The sequence below is a fragment of the Sebastes umbrosus genome, chromosome 18, assembly GCF_015220745.1.
Source record: "Sebastes umbrosus isolate fSebUmb1 chromosome 18, fSebUmb1.pri, whole genome shotgun sequence".
NCBI classification, from domain to species: Eukaryota; Metazoa; Chordata; class Actinopteri; order Perciformes; family Sebastidae; genus Sebastes; species Sebastes umbrosus.
The window spans coordinates 6,203,075-6,226,553 of NC_051286.1; the positions used below are offsets into that span (position 1 = coordinate 6,203,075).

Below are 23,479 nucleotides of genomic sequence, written 5' to 3' on the forward strand. Positions count from 1 at the left end.
GTGTTCTGCGAGTTAAAATTACAGGTTTTATCAATGGAGTCTGGTGGCTGTGGCGAGAGCATAGATGGATACGATGGCTTCAGTTCCCCGTCGGAAGGGACTGTCTGACGGCAAGATGAAGCGTATCCCTTTTTCGTTTAAAAAAACGATCTGAGGGAACGTTAGCTAGCTAGCGTTCGTCTCTACTTTGTCCTGATGATGAGTTGTGGTTGGTGTGGTGACATTCAAACAGAACTAGTCATTCAAATTATGCATTTTAATTTGACGTTTTTCATTCAAGTGACATTTTTGAGCAGATTTAGATAAAAACATAACTTGTAAATTACCAAATATTTAAATGTTTAATTTAATCCAACCATGTGGCGGTACCCCGCGGCCCACTAGATGGCGCTCTGAGGCCCACTGTGGCCCACTGGTTGAGAATTGCTGCTTTAGGCAATATTAAATAGTCTTGACAGCGTTGACCTTTTAAGGAAATCAAGAGCTGGACAGCTTTTACTGTCGCTGTGCTGCACCATACTGTACACCTTTACACAACCTTCCTCTGCTGGAGTATAAACTCTTCCACAAAAGAGGCTTTTAGTCGACGGTACAAGTATGTTCTGGAATAAACTGTGTTAACTTTTTTGTTCGGTTAGCGTCTACTGTTGAGATTGAAAGTTCATTCTTAACTTTGGAAGATTGAAGAAACCCTAGTATCGCGCGATTTTCCTCAGTCAGTTCTCTTTTTTAAACTATGCACCTGCTGTGGTGGACAATATCAATCACAAACTTACACCACAATGCACATTTAACTGCACTTATTTTGTCTGCTTCTGTTACTCTCATGATTTTCTCTCACATGCATGTGCATAAAGAGAAGCGAATCACTTCACTGATTACCCAAAAGAAGTTTCTCAGATGACGGGAAAACTACTCTTCCACACTGGTGCACCAGTTTCATAAATATCCATCAGGCACGAAACTCGTCAGACACAAGATCCACAATAATAAATTAATCCCGCACAAATGTTTTAGGCTTCTGGAATTTAATAAAATTGAGTCACTTGTTGCGTCAGTGTGCAGAAGTGAGTAGCAGTGAAGCATTAAGTGTAAAAGCAAAGACAAATCTTCACCGAATACACATTTAAGAGAGTGGCTGAGGATGGAGTACGGTGGAGGTGAGAGGAAAGGAGAAGGGTGAAAATGAGGAGGAAAGAGGGCAGAGGAGAAAAAAAAGAGGAGTAGAGAGGACAAGACTGGAGAGACGAAGGGTGGAGACAAGACAAGAGGCGAGGAGGAGGAGAGAGGTGAAAAGAGGAAAACAGTTTTTGACTGACAGGCGGGGTGGGAGAGGAGGAGAGAGGAGACGCTGACAGGATGACAGCTCTGATTTAGACACCGATAGTGTGTGTGTGTGTGTGTGTGTGTGTGTGTGTGTGTATGTGTTCAAAAGGGGAAGCCAAGGTCAGGTTAATTGCAACGACAGATGTGTGTCTGGCTGTCTCTCTTTCTTACACACACACACACACACACACGCAATCCTTCAGGAGTTGAGAAAGAAGCTCTTTCTAGGTGTCAGTTGTAAGACTCTCCGGCTTAAATGTGACATGTACGAAACCTTTAAACAAATCTTGAGTTTTACATTTTTATTGATACGACTTCTCATTCATTACAATCAGGTGGGACCTTAACATATCCTAAAATGTAGTATTTTAAGAATGCATACGCTATACTGGCACTTCCATAACAAAATACTGTTTATAGACGTGAATGTTTGTCATTATTTACATTTCATGTCAGTTTAGTGTTATTTGTGGAGCTTCAAAACTAAGGTGAATTTAATTGAAGTTTAGGTTTACGGAAACAGTTGATTCATAAATTGACCCTTAGTTATTAATTCTGAATTGACCATTACAATTCAAACCAATTGAATCCATCATTTTAATCTACAAAAGTGCACTCAGATCTCCGCCGGGTATGTCTGCAACGACCACTGCTGTAAAGTTGGATTGAATGAATTCAACCCACAATTGTCTAACCCGTCTAGACTGCAAGTATACGCTCTCATTTTAATCTATGCAGCTGTCTGCAACGGCTCCGTCAAGTCGTTTTTTTTTTCTTCGATAATATGCTCATAAACGTGAGGTTGATACCCAATAAAAAGGCACTGATTAAAAATATTTATCTACAGTTTGCGACCTAGGTGGGGCGGTATATGCTGCTCTCTGGCTCTGTCCAGAGACTGGTTTGTAATCCCCCAGATTCTCCCTTCACTTTTGCCCAGCAGCTGTTGCGTTCGAAGTGTCGATGATCAATGCGTCCTGCAATTCACATTAATCCTTGCAGCTAGCTGCGTTCTTCTTTGACGCACTAGCCGAGTGATCCACCCCTAAGAGTTGTCACGGCCACGGTTCACCGACAAACATGAACCAAGCAAGAGACAGGATCTTCTTGGGTATTGAGGACTGTTTTTTGCAGTGTTTATTCATGAGCAAACTGTAACCTACGCTGTACATTTACTGCAACAATACAACTTCACCTGCCTGCCGTGAGCGCAGATTTGTGTGCTAAAGAGCCTTCAGTCTGGTCTGTCTTAGAAAACAGTTAAGATTAGTTTAGTTGTTCCTTATACGGACCTTATAAGGATAGAGGGTGATTTTGGATACACAAACTAAGTGATATTAAGTTGGGTTGTAGAACAGGAGGAACATAGATAGTGGAGGGACACATCTACTTAACCAGCCGGTACATTGTTATGTAGCAGGCAGCAGAGAAGAAAGACCACCAGCTGGGCATTATGAGCAAAGCTTGTCAGATTATAAAGTCCATCCACATTGAACATGACTGGTGACTGGCGTTAATACGTTTGCTGTCAAATGCTACTGATCTGCTGACAGTGAGCACAACTTCTGTTCTCTGCTCGGTAAGCATTAATCTGAGTTTAAACATGAAGGTCAGTTCTGTCTGAAACTCTCTGAATATACTTTAAAAAATCACTGAAATCCTTTCCAACATATATAATTAGTTCTCTGATTGCTATACTTTGACATTTTACATCTCTGTGTGACTCACTTGCAGTGTAAGTGCAGCTGAAAACTTACCTTAACAAGTTGAAAGCTAACTCCGTGTTGAAACCTACACTTTACTGCAACAAGGGAAAGAGTCCAATCCCGCCCGAAACCTCTTCATTTAATGTTCTTACATTATGCTACACAATTCCTGGGTGTTGAACATAAAGTTTCTTTGTGTACTTTGAAATGAGACACAGTGAACTAAGGTCTAAGACTGAATATCGACCTTCTCTTGCCAGTATAAGAATGAAAACAGTTGTTTGCTCAGCTCAGCTGAAAGTAAATCTTGTTTTGTAGGAGACCACTCTGACCGGCTGGCACCTGCTCGGAGACACAGGAGGAAGAGTGTGGTCCGTCCACAGACAGACGCCTCCTTATCTCAGCGCCCGACACTCAGACGTTGTGAATGATCTCGGCTCTGCCTACTACTGGAACGCACCTGGACTATACCTGGGAAACAAGGTTAGATGCAGACACACCCTCATATACGTTAACACATATATATTCTGCAACCGAATCATGATGAGATTTTCTCCAAATCGGGAAACAGAAATGGTTTAAGGATTTGCTTTGAGACAATAATTCTTTCTCGTGCAAGACATCTGTCCTTCTTGACTTCATTTTCAGTGGATGTACTGTACTCGACAGCTCTCATGTGTTAATGTTTGTAATTGTATGAGTTCAAGGCACCGTAATCATGGATGGATTTTTATTTTGATTAGATTTTCCCACACTGACAGATAGGGAATATGAGGAGACAAAGCAAATTATATTTAACTATCAGTTAATTACTCCTGTGATTACGTCTGTACTTGGTGAAATAATGACAATTTCTACCACTACAAGGGTATTTTACAGTATTATTTTTTAGTTTTAAAAAATGTATACATGCATTGAATTCAGTCAAAATAAGTGCCTAGCAAATAATGTTGAAAAATAACAGTAATTTGATACAGTGCCTAACCATAGAGGTGAATAACACTTCTCTAATAGAGTCTCAACAACAGCTATCTTCTCAGACATAATATGTTTTCAGAGATGTTGTGCTGGTTATTATTGGATATGTCAGATGTTCCTGTTGTTGCTTTCATTCCCTGTAAATGTGAAAGACGTGTCTGTCATCCTATTATAGCAAGCATGAATTGAATATGCTGTATCTAGTATAAAAAATGCCAAATGGTAACGTGGCATACTAAGAAATCCTAATTCCCCAATAGTTTATCTGTTCAAATTCAGATTTGTCAAGTATTTAATACTCTTATCAACATGGGAGTGGGCAAATAGGCTTGCTTTATGCAAATGTATGTATATATTTATTACTGGAAATCAATTAACAACACAAAACAATGATAAATATTGTCCAGAAACCCTCACAGGTACTGCATTTAGCATTCAAAATATACTCAACTCATAACATGGCAAACTGCAGCCCAACAGGCAACAACAGCTGTCAGTGTGTCAGTGTGCTGACTTGACTATGACTTGCCCCAAACTGCATGTGATTATCATAAAGTGGGCATGTCTGTAAAGGGGAGACTCGTGGGTACCCATAGAACCCATTTTCATTCACATATCTTGAGGTCAGAGGTCAAAGGACCCCTTTGAAAATGGCCATGACAGTTTTTATTCACCTAAATTTAGCACAAGTTTAAATTTGTAGCGTTATTTAGCCTCCTTCGCAATATATTGAATCGTAACCCCTGTATCTACAATTTAATTTTTCAAAACAAAAAGATGGTGAAAAGAAAACTTTTTTTTGCAGTTTTGTTTTTATTATTCCGAAGGTGTTGCACCAGCAGCCAGACCGGTCTAGGTCACAATAGTAAATCAGTTTTGTTCTGTGTGAACGAAAGGTGAACTGCAACCTAACGTGTGGTCTCACTGTCCACTGACCGTTCACATCTCTGCATTAACAGTTCCTACCGTTTTACGGTCTAATGACCGCGTTAACATGCAAATACGGAAAAAGCTGACATGAGGCTACATCATTAGGACAAGCTTGAATTTATAAACCGGATCCAGTGTATGATCTAAAAGTACATCCCCCTGGATGTAAGTCTGGTGAGAAAGTATCCTGCTGGGATGTTCACCTCCCTCCCAGTCCTGTTTCTCTCTATCTGTGCTCCCACTAATGCCGACCGTTTGAATTTGCGCTGCGGTTTTTCTGTGGCCACGATTAGACTTTATCACTCCAGCTGGCAAATAGCTGCAGTCCATGTTTTCTGAAGTCGAGTTGTTGCCCTACTACAACAACAGACTGACTGTGATGTTTGTCTGGGTGTCATGGCTTAGAGGAATATACCACAGAATTTCATTACTTTGCACCCTGCAGGCCTGGCTTGTCATCTCACTTCTTTGTCTGATCCTCTCTCCCTCCCTCCCTCCCTCCCTCCCTACCTCCCTCTAACCATCCCTCCATCCCTGCTCCTTTTCATTGGTCTGCTTCTCTAACTCTCACTCCGTCTCTCCAGGACTCCCATTTTTCACCTCCCTGTTCCTAAATCATCTCCCTCTACTTCCCCCAAGCTTTCTTCTCTCTCTCTCTCTCTCTCTCTCTCTCTCTCTTTCTGTATCTCCCTCGCTCGCTTTGTGTCTCTCAGGGTAAACAGTGTTTCGCCTGTTGAACTCGATAATCAACTGTTTTTCTCTTAGCGCACACACACACACACGTGCACACACACAAACAAACACACACTGGCACACACGAACAGTCACACACACACTCCCAGGCCTATATAAGTCAGATAATGATGTGTTTTGGAGGCATTAGGGACAGCGGAGCAGAACCGAATGCCTCCAAACATGGGAAACAAACAAATTACTACTGTGTGTGTGTGTGTGTGTGTGTGTGTGTGTGTGTGTGTGTGTGTGTGTGTATGTGTGTGTGTGATTGCTAGGAGCAGTGTGCGAGTGCTGTATGAAAAAGCGATTCTTTGCTTCAATCTCTGATCGTGTTACAGAGATAGATGCTATGTGACTTGACTATGTGACTCTTTCACACACACACATACACACACACACACACACACACACTGTGGTCTGTCATGTTAGTGTGTATCATTGGTTGTGACAGGCTGTGTGTGTAATGACAAGCTAGCGGTGGATATATAAGAGTATAAATGTGTGTGATAACGTTCTTAATTCTCCTGCATGACCTCCTGTATCCTTAATGCTAGAGATGCTCATTGGCCCGTTAGTGCGCTCTGTGGATGCTCATTGGTCCAGAAGCACGTTTCACTGATGCTCATTGGGTATTTTTATCGCACGTGTAGGTCGGGGGACTGCTCATTCACCAGGATAGCCATTGCTTTCATTAAAGCGTGCTCTGTTAAAAGAATATTTCTGCAATGTTTCTGGTTTATTTGGCAGTGGAGTGCAGATAAGCAGGGATCAGCGTGAAGAGCCAAATATGAACTCACGATGTTGTAACCATGAGACCAAGCTGTCAAACTAGGACATGTAGTTCTCAAATGACTCAGCAGTGGCATAGTCTATTTCTTGCTTCAAATATTTTCAGAAATAGATTTTTGGTGGATTGTTTAGACGGAATAACAGAAAGTTTACGAGCAGGCCGTCATGTTGTTTCCTATTTGAAATGGCGAGCAGAGAACCAGGGACCAATCAGGTGCATTCTACGATTGTGTACGTCGTGAACACGATTCTTAGTTTCAGGTGATTATACACTAATGAAAACATAGTTATGAATATTGTATTCCATTTCTGATAATAAATCCCCCAAAACCCTACACACTGGACCTTTAATAACACTACGGTATTTAACAAAAACAACAGCTTTTGGAACTTTTGGTCGATTTGAGCAGTGTCGTGTAAAATGTAGACGTATCATTTGCTCTGAGCACTTAAAGGACTTCTTGTTTATGTTGAGTTTAAAGGTTGAGTTTCAGCGTTCATTTGTGAACTTGGAAACAGCAGTGGACAAAATAATCTCACCTCAAGGTGCATTTAGTAGCCTAGATGTTCTGGAGCTTTTTTCAGCCTATCGCATGATCTTCATCAGCAGATGGAGTTTGCTCAGAGTTTCAGTTTAATCTGGTCGTGTATGGGAAGTTCTTTAATTGATGATTTTAAAGTGGCATTGAATTGTACTAATTGTGAAGCAGCATCAGAGACAAGTTCTTATAATTTTAAGTTACATTAGAGCTTATTAGTTTCTCATGTTTCAACTGTTGTTTTGGAGCCGCTCTGACAAGAGGATTCTGAGAAACATTGCAGTGTATTTTAACTTTCCGAGCAGTAAACTGGTCAGAAGTAAATATCCACAGAAAATATCATCCATCAGCAACTTTGTCAGCCTTCAAAAGCAGTCGCATCCTCACCTCCTTGTATCCATCTTGTACCCAGATTTACTAACAGATTCACCGTCAGATAAAAGGCTCAAAAACAAGAAATGCTCATCATTGGGAGAAATCGAGTGACAGAGATGGAGAGAGAGAGATAGAGAGAGAGAGAGAGTACTGGGAGGTTGAAGCAGGGAGATAAAGGGGATGATGGATGAACATGGAAAGAGGAGACACATCCTTTGCCGACAGCTGATGAAAGAAAGCTCAGAATATGTTGAAGCTTGACAGACACACACAAACACACAGCTCAGCTAGTGTTACATTTCATCCTAACTCCTTCTCCAACTCTGCCTCTACCTCCCCCAACTTTTTCTTACCGTTATTCATTTTTCTTGTCTGTCTTGTCTTCTATATTGAAGTAATACAAAATACAGGTGCAAACCTGAGGCAGTGTTTAGAAAACTGCTCCAGTTTCACCTTGGATATAGAGGTTGACACCTCAAAGTTGTGATGAATTAAATCTTAACTCTTAAAAGTGTTTCTGTAAACGACTTCTGTGGAAGCAAATTCTCCCTTTTTCTGCCAAATACACAAGAGGAGCATCAGTTTTTTTGCCGAGCCGCTGAGCTGTGACTTATGAGAGAGAAGAATGTGTGTAGAGGAGTTTGTGTATGATGCCACTCCTTATCTGGTCCTGATTGCATGAGATGGATTTCCCCTCCCATTTCCTCACTGTCTTCTCCCCCTCCCTCCATCTTCTGTTTTTTCACTTACATGGCTGAAAACGTGTCTTTTACATCAATCACAGTGGATTTGTTCCAGTTTTCGTCAACCAAATAATTTGGTGTCACACACATTTGTGTTCCTGGAAAGTGTGCGCTAAGCTCCACACAACAATCCTGTGGCTCAGAAAAAAAAAAAGAAATTCATTACACCTGGTTTTTCATTTCCAGTAATACACCATAACTGATCATTGCAATCCTGATTCACTGATGTTTTCATTACAAAAGCATAATTACCATCAAACAAAATATACCACGTAGTGCATGGATCTTAATATTAAGACTGTATTTCTTGTCAACATTGTTGCTTTCTGCTGCCTTTTCTGGAGAGCATGAAAGTTATTAACAGCTCACGATAACTGTCAAAACATGTGAAGTAATATATTAATAACAAAGTGCGAAAAGTCCAGTTTTGTGACATAAATCAACTGGTGCGCTGTTAAGTAATCACTCTAATTTCCTGATAAATCCAACCTGTTTAAGGCAATGTGTGGAGGCTGATGGTGTTGTTTTTATAAGAATGTGGACGTAGTCACCGTGACGTCACACATTGGTTTGTGGACTGCACTTTTGAAGCCTAGAGTTTGGCATTTTGGCCGTTGCCATCTTGTTTTTTGCAACCAGGTAATAAATCAAGTGAGAAGTAGGCTCATTTTCTCATAGACTTCTATACAATCAGACTTCTTTTTGCAACCTGAGGAGTCGCCCCCTGCTGGCTGTTAGAAAGAATGCAAGTTTAAGACACTTCCACATTGGCTTCACTTTTCAGACTTTTCAGGTTGTCCACTGCTTTGAATATAGGGTGTCATTTTGCCAGTGTTTTTGTTACTTTAAGTCTGATACACAGCAAGGTGCTGGAGTTGACTTTCAAGAGTCAGCGAGCCGTGGGAGTGCAGAACAATAATTGATCGTCTCTAAGAGGCTGGAAGCAAATGAGTGAGCCGCTCTTAGTCATCTTCCTGGATGAGGTGTGCATACAGAGTTACAGTCCGTCTAACCTCCTCTCCTCTGCCACCAGCAGGGACTATTATCATGTCACAGTCCTGTACACAACCGCCTCAAAATTCAACAATGTTACTTTGTCCTTCTGTTTTTCAAGTGGCACAGATATGTTTCTGTGCTGTTTCTCCTGCAGTATTTGTAAAAAAAACTAAAAAGTACAGCATGTAAAATAGTCTGTTTGCTATAAAATGTAATGGAATGAAACGTCTGTTATTTGAACCATATGTACATAAAAAACGGACCGTAACCAAAGTTGTTTTACCCAATCTTAATCAAACCCACCCCTCCAAACTTTGCCACCCCATCCTCTTAAGGCAGTGAAAAGGCCTCATCAAGTGACTGTCTGTAACCCCAAACTCTATCTGAGGGCAAACCCCATGCAGAGCAACCAGCTGACAACCGACCCGCCTCCTCCTCTCAGGGTTCATACCCCCTGACTGACCCCCAACCAAACACACTACAAACAACCAAAGAGGACCCCTTGGCCCTGGGTTGTTCTATAGGCATGGAGTCCAAAGCAAATGCCTCCACCTCTGCAGTGAGCAAGCAGGACGCTCCCACAGCTGCCGAAACATTCTCCCAACCTGCAGAGGAATACCAAGTCAACGTACAACCAACCACCTGAAAACCACCAAGAGAAAAAAGTTTCAGGGAGCACTCTGTCTGATACAAGTGGCTCCTACCCACTCATAGGAGGCTAAAAGCATTTCAGAAGCTCAAGAACCTGCAGAAGGAACCCAAAACTACATGTTTTATTCAAGTTTTTGTTCATTTTTGAGTCTATGATTTTTATCATGAACACTGATTTCACAAGCCATAGACCGTTTGGCTAGTCCGAATCAGAGTGAAATTGATGCTTGTGGATCGTTTTCTATTTAGTCTGGTTTGGTTTCACTGTGCACTAATTAAAGCGGACCAAATAAAAAAATGTATTTGCTCAGGGGCGTGTATAAACGAAGGAGAGAATTTTTTTTCCGTCTCGAGAGCTGCCACTTCTATGCAGGGAATCATGGACTTTGTTATATTGCTCTCAATGTTTTTCCACTTTGACTCTGCACTGATCGACTGCACACGAATCCCTTCCCTTCTCGAAAGTCATTTGAGTTCATCTCGAATGACTTTATAAAAGTCATTATTTTTGTGGACTTTATTTATCATATCCTGTGTGTTCTCTTCGGCCCAGATGTCAAGCAAACATCAGACTTCTGCAGAAGTCCAGGTCAGTCCTCTCCCACTCATGTTACCCGTGTCCATCTCAACAAATGCTCGCACAGGCAGCCTGCATTTTAGTTTGCTTGGAAATGGTTCGTGACCATCTCTCGCAAGCGGTCTCGGACCGATTGTTTTGGTCTGCACCAGAACTGCCCAGACAAACTGCACCAGAGTTTGATTAAAACAGACTAAATGTTGGCATGTAAAAGCACCCTTAAATGTGCGCACTGCACATTTAAGGGCGGATTTGGCGGCATCTAGCGGTGAGGTTGCAGATTGTAACCAGCCGAAACTTCTCCGATGTGCTGTGCGTGTAAGAGAACTAAGGTGGACGACGAGAAAACGTGAAAATGCAAATGTCCCTATCTAGAGCCAGTGTTTGGTTTGTCCGTTCTGGGCTACTGTAGAAACGTGGCGGCCGGCTCCCTGAAAAGGACCCACTCTATGTAGATGTAAACGGCTCATTCTAAGGTAACGAAAACGCAACAATTCTTATTTTCAGGTTATTATACACTAAAGAAAACATTTCTGCCAATAGATCTCCCTAATTGTTACACACGGCTCCTTTTAAGTTACGTCAAAATGAGTGAAAATGTTTAGATTGATTGGGAACTTGAGCCCAGAACTGTCACTGTAAGATCTTGCGACTAAGATGAGTAAACACCCACTATCCTGGGCATGTTTACATTCCCATGTTGGTTGACCAATGCCGCCTACAACTCCCTTCGAAGAGCAATCCTGGCTGCAATGGGTAGCAAGAAAACCCCATGGACACCATGTCCCTTTAGACCAGGGGGAAGTCTGAATGCACAGTTTGCCTCAAGGGTCCTGCACCCATCTCCCAGCAACAGGCACAAACTAAAAAGATATTCAGCACAGAGGCTCTGAAGATAGATATAGAACCAAACAAGAAAGTGCACGGACATATCCGGGTACTAAAACTGGATCTTGCTACTTTTTCGACAATGACTTTCCTTTCTCTTTGCCAACATATATCACTCACACACACAGAAGGTCAGTTTGATTGTATGATGTTCAGCATTACTCCGTCTATTGGTCCATCTGGAGCCAATCTGACCCTACTGCTAGGAACAACATCAGTCTGCCTGTGTGTGTGTGTGTAACCGGTAGATAAACAAAGTGAAAACTCCTGATACCAATTGCACTCAACCACAGGCATCAGAAAGGCGACCCCGGTGTGTGTGTGTTTGTATTTCTAAGTTGCTGTGTGTGTGTGTGTCTTTGTTTCGCTGGGTATTTGTGTGTGTTTCTGTGTATGCCTGCGTGTGTGTGTGTGTGTGTGTGTCATTTTAGGAGAGTTTGTTTTCTGAAGCTTTTGTGACAATCTGGTTTTCATTTCCTGAAGGATGATTTCCTTTGTCCCCCCTCTCTCTCTGCCCAATCTCCTGAAGAGAGCGTCGGTTGCTTTTGTACTCTAAAAATTGACAGTAAACAGGCGTACGGATGCAGATTGTCAAACACATTTCTCTGAAGAAACTAGCATGTGGTCGGCACAAAAGGAAGTTGCATACTAATGGCTTTCAATTTCAGTAATGCCATTACTTCCTGCAATCAGTAATTTGTTTGATTCGAGTACCCTAGCTTTTCTTCTACACCTCCGACGTTTCTCCTCAGTGTGGGAATCCAAACAATGTTTCTGTTTCTTTTGTTGCGTTAAATCAAATTATCAAAGCGATGAGAATACGTCCAGGAAGCTTGTAATTTGTTATGTTAGAAGACAACTATTATGAGGAAACCAAATGAGATGATGCTGTTGTGATTTAACTTTTGGATTATTCACCAGGAGACCGGTGAATAGCTTTATGTGTAGATGGACAAAGACGTGTTAAATTGAGCTTCAGTGTTCATTGGAAACAGCAGACAAGAGATGTTAGTGGAGAGCTCAGGAGAGTTACTGAGATTTCCAAGTTGTCAGTAAACATGTTGTCAGCTTCGACCCTGTGAAGCCGGTCAGTAATTTCTGCTACCTATAACAGTGATTTGTGTGAGGTTGCGTAGTTGTGATTGGCAGATTGTGATTGTGAGAGTCAGAGGGAATGCTTGCTTTATAAGTCTCTTGTTGTTTTTCTAACAGCAGTTTTAACAGATGTTATAAAAGTGTATGTACCCCCAAAAAACTAGCTTTGATAAATTCTCTCTGTGGATGTGAGGAAACACTGGGGAATTAAAAAAACCTGTCTCTTTACAAGAACATGCCAGAATATATTTTCCAATTTGTTTAACATCTTTTTTTTCTATAAAATTATGTTCCCGGCAGAAAGTCAAACTGTAGCAGAAGTGTGACCTTATTGGAATAACAACAGTATTAAAATGAGGACGGACTAACACTTTTAGTTCGTTAAAATGCTCTGACTTGGTTATTTAAAGTTTTGCAAAAGTCGTGTTACATCAGGGCTCTGGTGGGAACCCTGGAGGAGGACTGAAGTCGATAGTGACTCATTTTCACACCTCTTCTCGCTCCATGCCAAGCCTACTCCTTAGCATAGGCAGCAAATTAAATCTCATAACTTTAACTCACCTCGTCTCCTCTCCTCTCTCCTTTCCTCCACTCTTATTTTATCCTTGTTTTGTGTGTCTCTCCTACTGTCCTGCTACACTTTATCCCATCTTTTGTTTCTCTCTCCTCCTTCATCCTTTTCAATTCTCTTCAAGTATTTCTAGTCTCTAGTTTCTCTCCCTCTCTGCTCCTCTCTCTCTGTGTGTGTCCACTTTATGTTCACTCTAACTGACAAACGATAGCAAAGAGGATGCTAACATGTATGTCACTGAAACTGAAATTTGCATTGTAGCATGCAAAGAAAAACCCTGCAACTACAGCAAGACCTCTAAAGCACAAAATTCCCATCTCAACAGCCTATTTAGTTAAAGGGCGGGTTGATTATTGTTGAGTTTTTTTTAGGGTTTTATATCATTCTGTAGCTTCCCAGTGGTGTTCCTTATGTATTCAAATACAAACATTAAAATTTACGTCAAAGTATGTATGTTTTAGCGTCAAAATGGTATTTTCCCAAGCCCTTCTAAAAACGTTTTCCCACGTGACCTGACGTAGGTTTCTGCATCCTTATAGTCAGTGCATTAACGTTGCATACAGTAACTTAGATGGCGGTCGGCACGCTCCTAGTTTAGAGAAGCAGACAGGAGTACCGGCATGGAAGCTAAGCAACGTAATGCTGTGGACGCCACGTTAGTTCGGATCCAAACGTCACACAATAACACAAACAAACTAACCGATCGATACAGTGGTAGACCAGAAACTCCAGTGTTCTGAGAGGTATAATTACTGTTTTTGTGAATGGAGTCTGGCCTGGTCTTGAAGACCGCAATATAACGGCTTCAGTCCACTGTCGGAAATGGCTGGCTGATGGCTGATGGCTGGCTGATGGCTAAAATATGTTTCTGCTTCTCCCGTACACAGCCACTTTACCTCGCCGTCAGACAGCCCTTTCTGACAGTAACTGAAGCCGTTATATCGCTCTCTTCAAAGCCACAAGATTCCATTCACAATAACAGTAATTTTACCTCGCAGAACGTGGGAGTATACATACAAGCCCACTTCAAAAAATGAACTAACCCTTTCAGATATTTCCAAACGTAGCACAGCTAACTGTGACTCGGCAACTGCTAGCGTTCACATCATTCATGACCTTAATGAGGTAAGCGTTTTGAAAAAAACTGAACACAGATGGACCTGCCCTTTAAATATTTTCTCTTTTTTTCCTTCAGTAAATATTCCTGTTGTGACATGGGATTATTTAGCCTTTTTTTTACCCCTACATAAATTTAAGCTGAATGACTTGAATGAACTAATACGCTCATGGCCTGACAAAATGTTCTTTAATGAAGATTGTGTCAGGTCTTGATTAGGGTTTTAACAGAGAGGATTATGTCTTCTCATTCGGCCCACTGATAGAGTTAATAACAAGCTTATGGAGCTCTCGGGGGGGATCCGACTGATGTCTATTGTAGCTGTGTGGCTGAGTGTTTATTGTTCCTTCGTTTCTACTCCCCATAATTCCCCTCTCTTCTCCTATAATTTCCCTCTCCCGCTGTGCTATTCTGTCAGTCTTTTCTCTTTCCTGTGTTGTATTTCTTTTGTTTCCTATCCCCCGAGGTAGAGATGGGTCACCGGGTTGCCATGACAAAAGCTTTGATTATTGTCCAGGTTGAGTGAACGGAGTCAGAGAAATGAGTTTTCTGAGAAATGTCAATAATTTCAAAGGAAGTAAATTGCTAAACTCAGGTGTGAGAAGTGGATAGAGACACGTCCACAAAAGTGGTACAAGTTCCATCAGTGAAGAGTGTTCTTGAGAATACACAAGAGAAGCTTTTTCTTCTTCTTCTTCTCTATTCTTACGCCGCTGAGTGGTTACAAACGAGGATAAAACAAAAGCTTTTAATGCAAGACCTCTTCAGCACTTACAGACCTAAACCACCACTTCCCAACGTGGACCTCCATGAAAACGTTTTTTTGTAATTATTATAATTTTAGCTTCATTCTTGTGAAATCCAGGGTAGATTTACCTCTATACATTTTTTTTAAAAGATATAAACTGGGGAGGGAAATCACTCTTTGGTTCAACTGCTCACAGCTCAAAGACATATCCAGCCTGTGACAAGGTGTTGCTAGTTGACATTGCTTTATCTTCATGAATTAAAGGACTTATGGATCACAACCTTTTGGTGTTTTTATCTTGATTTTATTTTAATTATCTAGATTTTTACCCAACTCTGCTCTGAGTCTTTTAGTCTTTTCAACTCGTTATTTTATGGCCTGTCACTTTACTGTTTTGGTTGAGTCTCACCACTCTCATCAACCTCATTTCCAGCTGCAGCTGTTTTCAACAAAAAAAGCTGTAAAAACCTTCTGTAGACTATAAGGGTTACCCCAAATGGTCAATTATATGACGGTTTGATCTAAGGAGCCTGATTCGACTGCCAATCTCACAGTCGAATTGTCACAGTGAAAACCTGATTCTACGATCAGTCGACTATAGGCAAGACTTGACCGATCAGATTCAACTATGCAAATTCGTAGGATTCGGGGACACCCCTAGTACACTACCTATCCAGTATCAAGCAGCAAATGGACAAAGTTGGCAACTTTATGGTGAACATAGTGGAGCATTTAGCAGTTTAAAAGACAGATATTCCTCTCAGGAGTTGGTGGAGACCAAAACAGAGCTAAAAGGAGAGTGAATATTGGACTTAGATTCATCAGGTGACCAGAAACAGAACTCCAACTAAATGCTAATGTTGTTCTGTGTGTACTGAACATGGAAAAAAACAGTGTTTACTAACACATTTGCCATATCAATGATGATATGTCAGATGTTGTATTCACCGCCCCAAAGTGGCCAGAAAAAATCAACAAACCCAGTTTTCATTTCAGGTGTAAAGACTTTTAATAAGCATACAGGTATCTATACTTATATTTGCTGTAATATAAATATATATTTCTAAAATTGATTTGGCTTGAGGAGTTCACATGTCATATTATGCACAATGTTTAGTGTTCACAAACACTACAGCTCTGGTAAGTCTCTGTATAACTTCTTCTTCTGTGGTGTCTTTTGCTTTCATCATTCTGCTATTTTGTTGCAGTGGAACAAACCTGAGTTTCCTTCCGTATAAGAGAGTTAAGTGTGAATGCAGAGTCCGTGCCAGAGAGCAGATGAGCTAATAGCGAAGGAGGTCGAGCAGCGCCAGCGTCTGATGTGTGTAGGCTGTGTAGTGTGGGTTTAAACTATGATTTTACTGTCTTCTGGAGTCCAAATCAGCAAATGGGGTTAGATGGAGAATAAGTGTTAGTCAATAAAACGTCCACCCGAGTACACCTCCGTGCCCACTATAGTGTGTATGTGTGTGTGTGTGTATTTTCAGTCAGCTGTGAAATGGGTGATTCCTCCTCCCGGTTTAAGAACTGAGAGTAATGATGTAGAATGGAAGAGGTTTATAGAGGCATTAAGCCCACCTCTTACTCCCTCTCTATCTCTCTCTCTCTCTCTCTCTCTCTGTCTTTCTGTCCCGGGCTCCATTTCTTCGTCCTTCTCCCCCCCCTTTCCTCAATGTCCCCCTCTCTGTGTTTTTATGGTGGCATTATTATCTCGCTCTCCCACCCATTACCGTTCAGGTTGGAGCAGAATAATAAATTTCAGGATCATGCCGACGCAGCGTTTCTCCAGCTAAAGCTCATTCTGTGGACTCGACAGAAACACTGAAGCACCGAAACACACAGGACAACAACGATTGGAGCATATTCACCTTACTTTTGAGACATTTTGAAATATTTTTTTAGGGAAACACTATGATTGGTAGAAGCAGTTGTTGTTTGTTTTGCTATATTGCTGTTGAAGTAGTCAGTATAGTAGTGCTGCTGCTTTTACATATATCTTAAATCACTGGTTCCAACCTGGGGGTCGCCAAACTTTCACGGGGGGTCACGAGGCCTTCTTGATTTTAAGGGGTGTAAGACAACTTTTTTTTAAAAATATACTGTTGGCTTATATCTCAGCATTTCATTCATTTCTGTGAAGAACACTAAATTAAATTGCTATTATTATTTTAGATATAAACAGGATAACGGCACAGTGAAGACCTGAACACAAATTATATTCACAAAACCTTACCTCTCTGTTAAACAGCCTCATCCTGCATTAGAAAAGTACGCAGTTAAATCAACCAAACAGCTAATAAAACAATAGCCAAGCGTCAGGGAGAAGAAAACACTGAATTTGTTAAAAAAAACAACTGTTATGTATGATTGTTAAAAATAAAAAATAAATCACAATATAGAGAATTGTATTACAAGTCCCTAAAATAACAGGAAAACTCTTACAGGAAATAATCTGCTCAAAATTCATCCAAATCACTCGTTTTACACAAACTTCCTGCAGTTCTTACGTTCACTATTTGGGATAATTGAACAGTTTATCAGCTGTTCTGTACTATTATTGTTATGCATTGAATGTAATATGAAATATCCATGAAAAATATATCACTTAGTGAGGGGTCGTCAGTTTACTCAATGATAGAAAAGGGGTCCCCTAAGGAAAAAGCTTGGGAACCACATTGTCCTAAATAATCTGTGTACACGTGAGAATTATAATTTTGTCACATTCATTTCACAAGCTATCTATAAAATCAAACAGTAGTTAATTTCATGCAGTAGCAGTACATACAGTTCAAGCTTAGTGTGAAATTGGTGACTAGTGATAACTAATGTTAGCAAACTTTAGAGAGATTGCTGTGTAGCTAACATTACTGAGTCAGTTTGCTGACATTTATGACTACTTGTACTACTGCTACACTACGTTTTACCATTTACCATCCTGTAATTGTTAATCTTTAATCACGTCAGTAGTTTGCCATAATTCTAATGTTGTTTATGTTTATGTTATGTTTCAAATAACATGAATTTACTAATCTCTGTTTCTCTCTCTCTGTCTGTCTTCAGATCTCAGCGTATGGAGGGAGTGTGACCTACACCGTGTCTTATACTACAGACCAACAAGAACAAGCGGCGATTAGGGTGACCTCACAACCTGACCTAATCATAGAGGTAAGTTTTCAAACACGCACAAAGATAAAGACATCGTAGAGCATCGGCATAATTATATATGAAAGGCCCGGTACAGAGCAGTACATTGCTTTGCTTCCTTGTGTTAACTCCTGTCTGCTTCTCCAAACTGGGGGCGTGCTGACCTCCATCTACTGTAGGCAACACACTGACTATGGATACCTCATACAACCCGGCTTCAAAACATCCAAACTATCCCTTTGAACACTAATGAAGTCCTGTCTAACAAGATATATGCCTTGATCTGCATGTACTATTTTATATGGTGTGTGTGTATAATAGGTTTTGACTTTTAGAATTGTGCTTCGTTAAACCATGACTGTAAATTTGGGAGATTTCCTAAGGAGCAGTGGGCTGTGAAGAGCCCTGAAATAAGCTCCAGTTCTCAGGGCAGCACCTCGGTCACAGGCATTGACCAGGAGTGTTCCTAACATTTAACATTCAACACATACTGTACATGTTTTTTTTGTTGTGGGAGGAAATGATCACAACCTGAGGAAACCCACATGAGCACAAGTGTGAATCTGTGTTTGTGTGTTTATGTATTTGTGTCTGCAGCATTATTCATCTTTTCCCACAAGCCACTGACTCTTGCACCAGTGAAGACCACTAAATGAAGCAGCAAATAAAAGCTGTTAAAGGCAGACACACACACACACACACACACACACACACACGCAGCTACAGTGCAGCTGGCAGAGAAATGCTGAACTTAGCAATAAAAAATGCAGATAGAGAGTCTCTCCCTCCTCTCTCTGTATGTCTTTATAATGAGCAGGTTGTGATATGATGTATGGCAGCAATAAGCGAAGCAGCAACACTATTAGTTAACTGTTTATATCGGCTACATCACTAAACAACATTGTGTGTTTGTGTGTGTGTTTACAGTACACACACACACAAATACAAACAGGCGCATAAGCAGGTTGATGTGTTTGTGCATGTTCACAGTGTGCCAGAGCTGCAGAAATGATCCCGTTATTTCACACACACAACTTTCTGCCGGTGACGTGTTAACTTAGAGGAAGTTTTAATTAGAATAGATGAAAAAAAATCTGTAATAAGCTGCAGTAACATGTGGAAATGTACTTGTCAGGCACTGACTGCAACAAAATTAATAACCAAAAAAGTTTCATCCTGTAGAGATGTAATTTTAGATTAAATATAGACACGAATGCAAAGAAAATAATTGTGTTACGACTTTAAATTTTAAGCCTTTCGTTTAGTGAACGTGATATAAAAATGCACACATTAGTGCAGAAACAAAGGAAGATAGAATGGGAGGAAGGGAAGGAAGAGAGAAAGTACAGCAGGAAACAAAGACAAACAGAAGTAAAGAAGGAAGAAGCAAAGAAACGGGAAATAAAGTGAAAAAGGAAAGAAAGAAAGCTGCATGATGGGTAGTCACAGACCAATGAGCTTGTGTTATTTAAAGACGTGTCAGTTAGATCGACATACTGGGAGGAGAGGAGGACAAGTGTCGGCCCTGTTGTCAACAAAAAGCTCCTCCAAATGATGACGATAATGAACCACCTACACACTGTCAACCGCCTTTCTCCCTCTTCACTGTCTCTCTTTCAGCCCTTTTTGTTCCTTTCTCCCCCCCCCACTGTTTACTCTGCATATCTGCATCAAGTTGTGATATTGTTTGTGTGCGTGGTTTTGTGAAGCGCAGAAAAAAGCTTTGTAAGTACGTGGGATCTGAATAGACAATAATCTCTCTGTCTTTGTTTGTCTGTTTGGCTTTGTTGAGTTCAATGTCTTTCTCTCAATCCAGCCCACTTTATCAGCCTTCCATCGGCAGAGTTGTAGAAATGTAAATACCGAGCCTTTCATGACAGCAACAATGTACTGCATCTGGAGTCTCTCGTTTCGCTTAAAGCGACAGATGAAAACTTGATTTTGATTTGTTTACAAATTCTATTTTAATGTTTACGTACGCAAATCAATATATTTTTTTAGTTCTTCTGCCAGTAGCTCAAGATGCTATTTCCAGAACCATCTAGAAACAGGCTAAAAGAAATGGAAACAAATAAAATGCTCTCACCGCACTGTGTGGTTTTTGTCAACGTTTCTTGTGTAAATTTTCTCACCCCAACGAATTCCACAAAAAGACCAAAACCAACATTAAATTGATCCTAATAACAAGTATTGTGTGTGTTGCCAAAGCCTACAAAGTACTGTAGCTCAGTGATTCTCAATGAATGTGTATTAATCCGCAGCCAAAAAATTTGTGTGGCTAGTAGAAATGTTCAGTGACCTGCCACAGTGGCACATGGAAAAAACTTAATTTCAGACCCTGCTGTAATGTTAGCAGAGCCAAAGAGGACTAGAAATATCTCCCGTTGCCAAGTCGTAGCCAAGGTCCTTCCTATTTACTGGAGCAATCAACAACATTTCCATTGCATATAGGAACCTTATGAATGGTAATGATTGTTCCAGGTATTAGCTAACCCTCAAGTCTTTGCAGGGAAATGGAGTTATGGCTTGTGAATAACTTTAGGTTTTGGTTGCCAAACGCATGAAAATAGAAATTAGCGAGCTTATTTTTTTTTCTTTGACAAGTGTCCATGGTATAACCGTTATAATGTCCTTTGAGGTGTCCATAATTAGGAATCTGAACCTTGTCGGGCATTATCCCTTACATATCTATGAGCCATATTTGAAGAAGTGAATGGGTATGAGGTTGAGAGCCACAGGCAGGACATTGTTGTTGTTTTGAGTCTTTTCATGGGATTTTTAAGGTGTGATAAATAGAATTGAGGCTTTTACTGTCTATCTTTTATTGTCGGTTTTTCAGAGACTTAATGAAAACAATTTCCTCTGAGGTGACTTTGTCTTTTTTCTTGTCAATCTGCCTCTTTTCTTTGTTTTTCTCTCAGTCTTTATCTCTGCATCTCTCGGCCCTGCTACTGCTTCTTGTGTTTTTATCCCTCCTTCCATCTCCTCTCTTTCAATTAGTTTTTTTTGTAATGGTTTGTTGCATGGTAAGCTCTCTCTCCATCAGTAGTTGTCACTCTGTGTTAGCCGCTACATGCCATTGATCTGTTCTCAACAAGAGATAGTCAGATACCAGACCCGGGCTCAATTCACTTTGCATGCAGTCCACTCAAAATGTCAATAGAAACTGCAGCTCTTTACCTAATGACACATCATTCACTCTTACTCTGGTTTTCCAGATCAGTTGAATATCATAGTCCTGTCTGAAAGAGGTGTCTGTATTTATGTTTTGGAGAATATCCCGTCTGGATTTATGGAAGTAAAAGTGAACTGCAACAAAGAAGGAGACAAAAATACACAAATTAAAAATGTTTTTCTCTTCCAGGGAGGCGGAATCAAGATTATTGACAGAAGGTATGGCCAGCCGGTGTACCCGTCCTCGTCAAGCACCAATCGCATCGCTCTCCTTCCAGAGAACTTCCTGGTTTCAGAGAGCGCACAGCCGATCACCCGGAGGGATTTCTTGACTGTGTTGGCCAACGTGACCACAGTGATGGTGCGGGCCTCTTACAGCACAGAACCCAGCGCTGTGTACAGGTAGAAACACACACACATTCCAGGGCAGGCTTTTAAAATGTTGAGCATTATTGGATGATTACATACCGCACGTCAAGTGTCATTATTAGTATTTTAGTATCGTGTTTAGTGTCATTTTTTTAATTTAAAATTCCAACAAATCAGCCAATAAAAGTAATATGATGCATATGCAGTTTGTTTGAATGATTCTACTGTGGTGCGACTTTTGATTGGATTCCATCCAAGTGTAGATATTGTACCATGACAAGTATGTACGTTTGTGGGAAACACTTGATGATAGCCCTTTGTGGACTGTTTGTGCATGAAAATCTTGACTAAACTATGAAGGTGCACTCAGTGAAACAATTGGTGAAACTTACTGCTGTCTGGGAGTAAATTCTGCCTGAGAGAATGAACTCTGGTCATAACAGTTCTATAAACCTGATCAGCCCTGTTTATGTAAGTGAAGGAGTAGGTTTAACTATAAATATAGACAGACTACCAATGTACCACATGTTTATGCATGATATTTCTGTGTGTGTGCGTCTGTGTGTGTCTGTGTGTGCGTCTAGACTCCACTCATTCTCTATGCAGGTAGCTAACCCCTCTGCCAGAGGAGAGCAGAGAGCATCAGCTGTAGAAAGCTGCTCTTGTCCTCCTGGATACGCTGGAACTTCCTGTGAGGTAAACACAAACACACACACCTACTGCAACGTTAAAACTAGAGAACGGTCTTGGAAAAATGTAAATAAAAGTACGATAAAGCCACATAAAAATGTAACAAAGATATTTTGTAAAATGTCATTAGTACTTTCTGTTTACTCCACAGCAGCTCAAAGACTCTGTCTGTCTGTCTTCCTGTCTCTCTAACTGTGTATGTCTGTGTGTGTTTCAGGCGTGTATTCACGGTTTTCGGAGGGTCAACGGGAATCTGTATAATGGTGTGTGTGAAGCTTGTCATTGCCACGGACACGCTGCACAATGCCACGAGGACACAGGACACTGCCTGGTAAGATGATCAATAAGTTAATGAAGACACTCCGTCTATCGGTCTGTCTGTTTGTCACACTGAATCACACTGAACTGATTTACTCTGCTTCACTCTTTCCTCTGAATTGATTTGCCGAAAATGACAAATAGTGTTATTTCTTTGCAGGGAAAGTTGTAGCAGACATCAAGTGTTGAGAGCAGCAAATGTAAAAGCTTTCATGAAACGTCTTTATCACTTTTGATATTTACTAAATGTCAAAAGATAATACCAAAATGAAAAAAATATATATATATGTTTTTTAAAATGTTCAGAATATGTCAAGTTACAGCATTATTGTTTTTTTTGTGATTTATGTTTTATTTATCTTTTTCAATAACACATTTATATATGCAGCTTGACTGCTTCTAAATTTACAATTAAGTACAAGATAATCAAACAGAAAGAAAACGAAACAAACAGGTTGGCTATTGGACATATTTATGTACATTAAATTATTAAATACATCCATATATATATATATATACATACACACACACACACACAAACACACTCATACATATTTGTTCACATACACAGACACTACTGTATATATGTGTGTGTATGCATGCGCAGACATTTAGTAACATAGTCTCCCGTCTATTTGAAAAGCAGAGGACAGCCTGGTGACTAACCTTATACTTTTAGGCAGAATATCGCCTATGCAATATGTGATTGTACTCGACTCATTATTCACTGTAATTTCTCTTTTAGCTCGTAAAGCTGTCAACCCCATTAATCATCATTAAGGTATAATATTAAGTAACCTGTCTGTCGTGAGTAAATGAGCTGACATTTTTATTTATGTTTTAAACGGTCAACTTGTTCACAGCATTGATTTCTTTTTTCTTTTAAATGAATAATTGAGAGAGGTTAATTCATAATTGGTTGGGAGCTGAGGGTTACTCACATGTATCGGCCAATTTATAGTTGAGAGTTCATCCCATAAACTACAGAAAACATGTAGTAATACCTGTGAGATCACTAAT

At 40.4% G+C, this 23,479-nt stretch overlaps 1 protein-coding gene across 9 annotated transcripts in view; it reads left to right on the plus strand.

The window, feature by feature from the left end:
• lama2 (laminin, alpha 2) overlaps positions 1-23,479 on the plus strand; it is a 222,887-nt gene that overhangs the window by 75,238 nt on the left and 124,170 nt on the right. For all 9 annotated transcript variants that reach the window (XM_037750093.1, XM_037750096.1, XM_037750095.1 and 6 more), the window contains exons 14-18: positions 3,351-3,515; positions 17,825-17,929; positions 21,273-21,484; positions 22,036-22,147; positions 22,359-22,472. In XM_037750093.1, the coding sequence (XP_037606021.1) occupies positions 3,351-3,515; positions 17,825-17,929; positions 21,273-21,484; positions 22,036-22,147; positions 22,359-22,472 (708 nt within the window). The remainder of the gene's footprint in view (positions 1-3,350; positions 3,516-17,824; positions 17,930-21,272; positions 21,485-22,035; positions 22,148-22,358; positions 22,473-23,479) is intronic.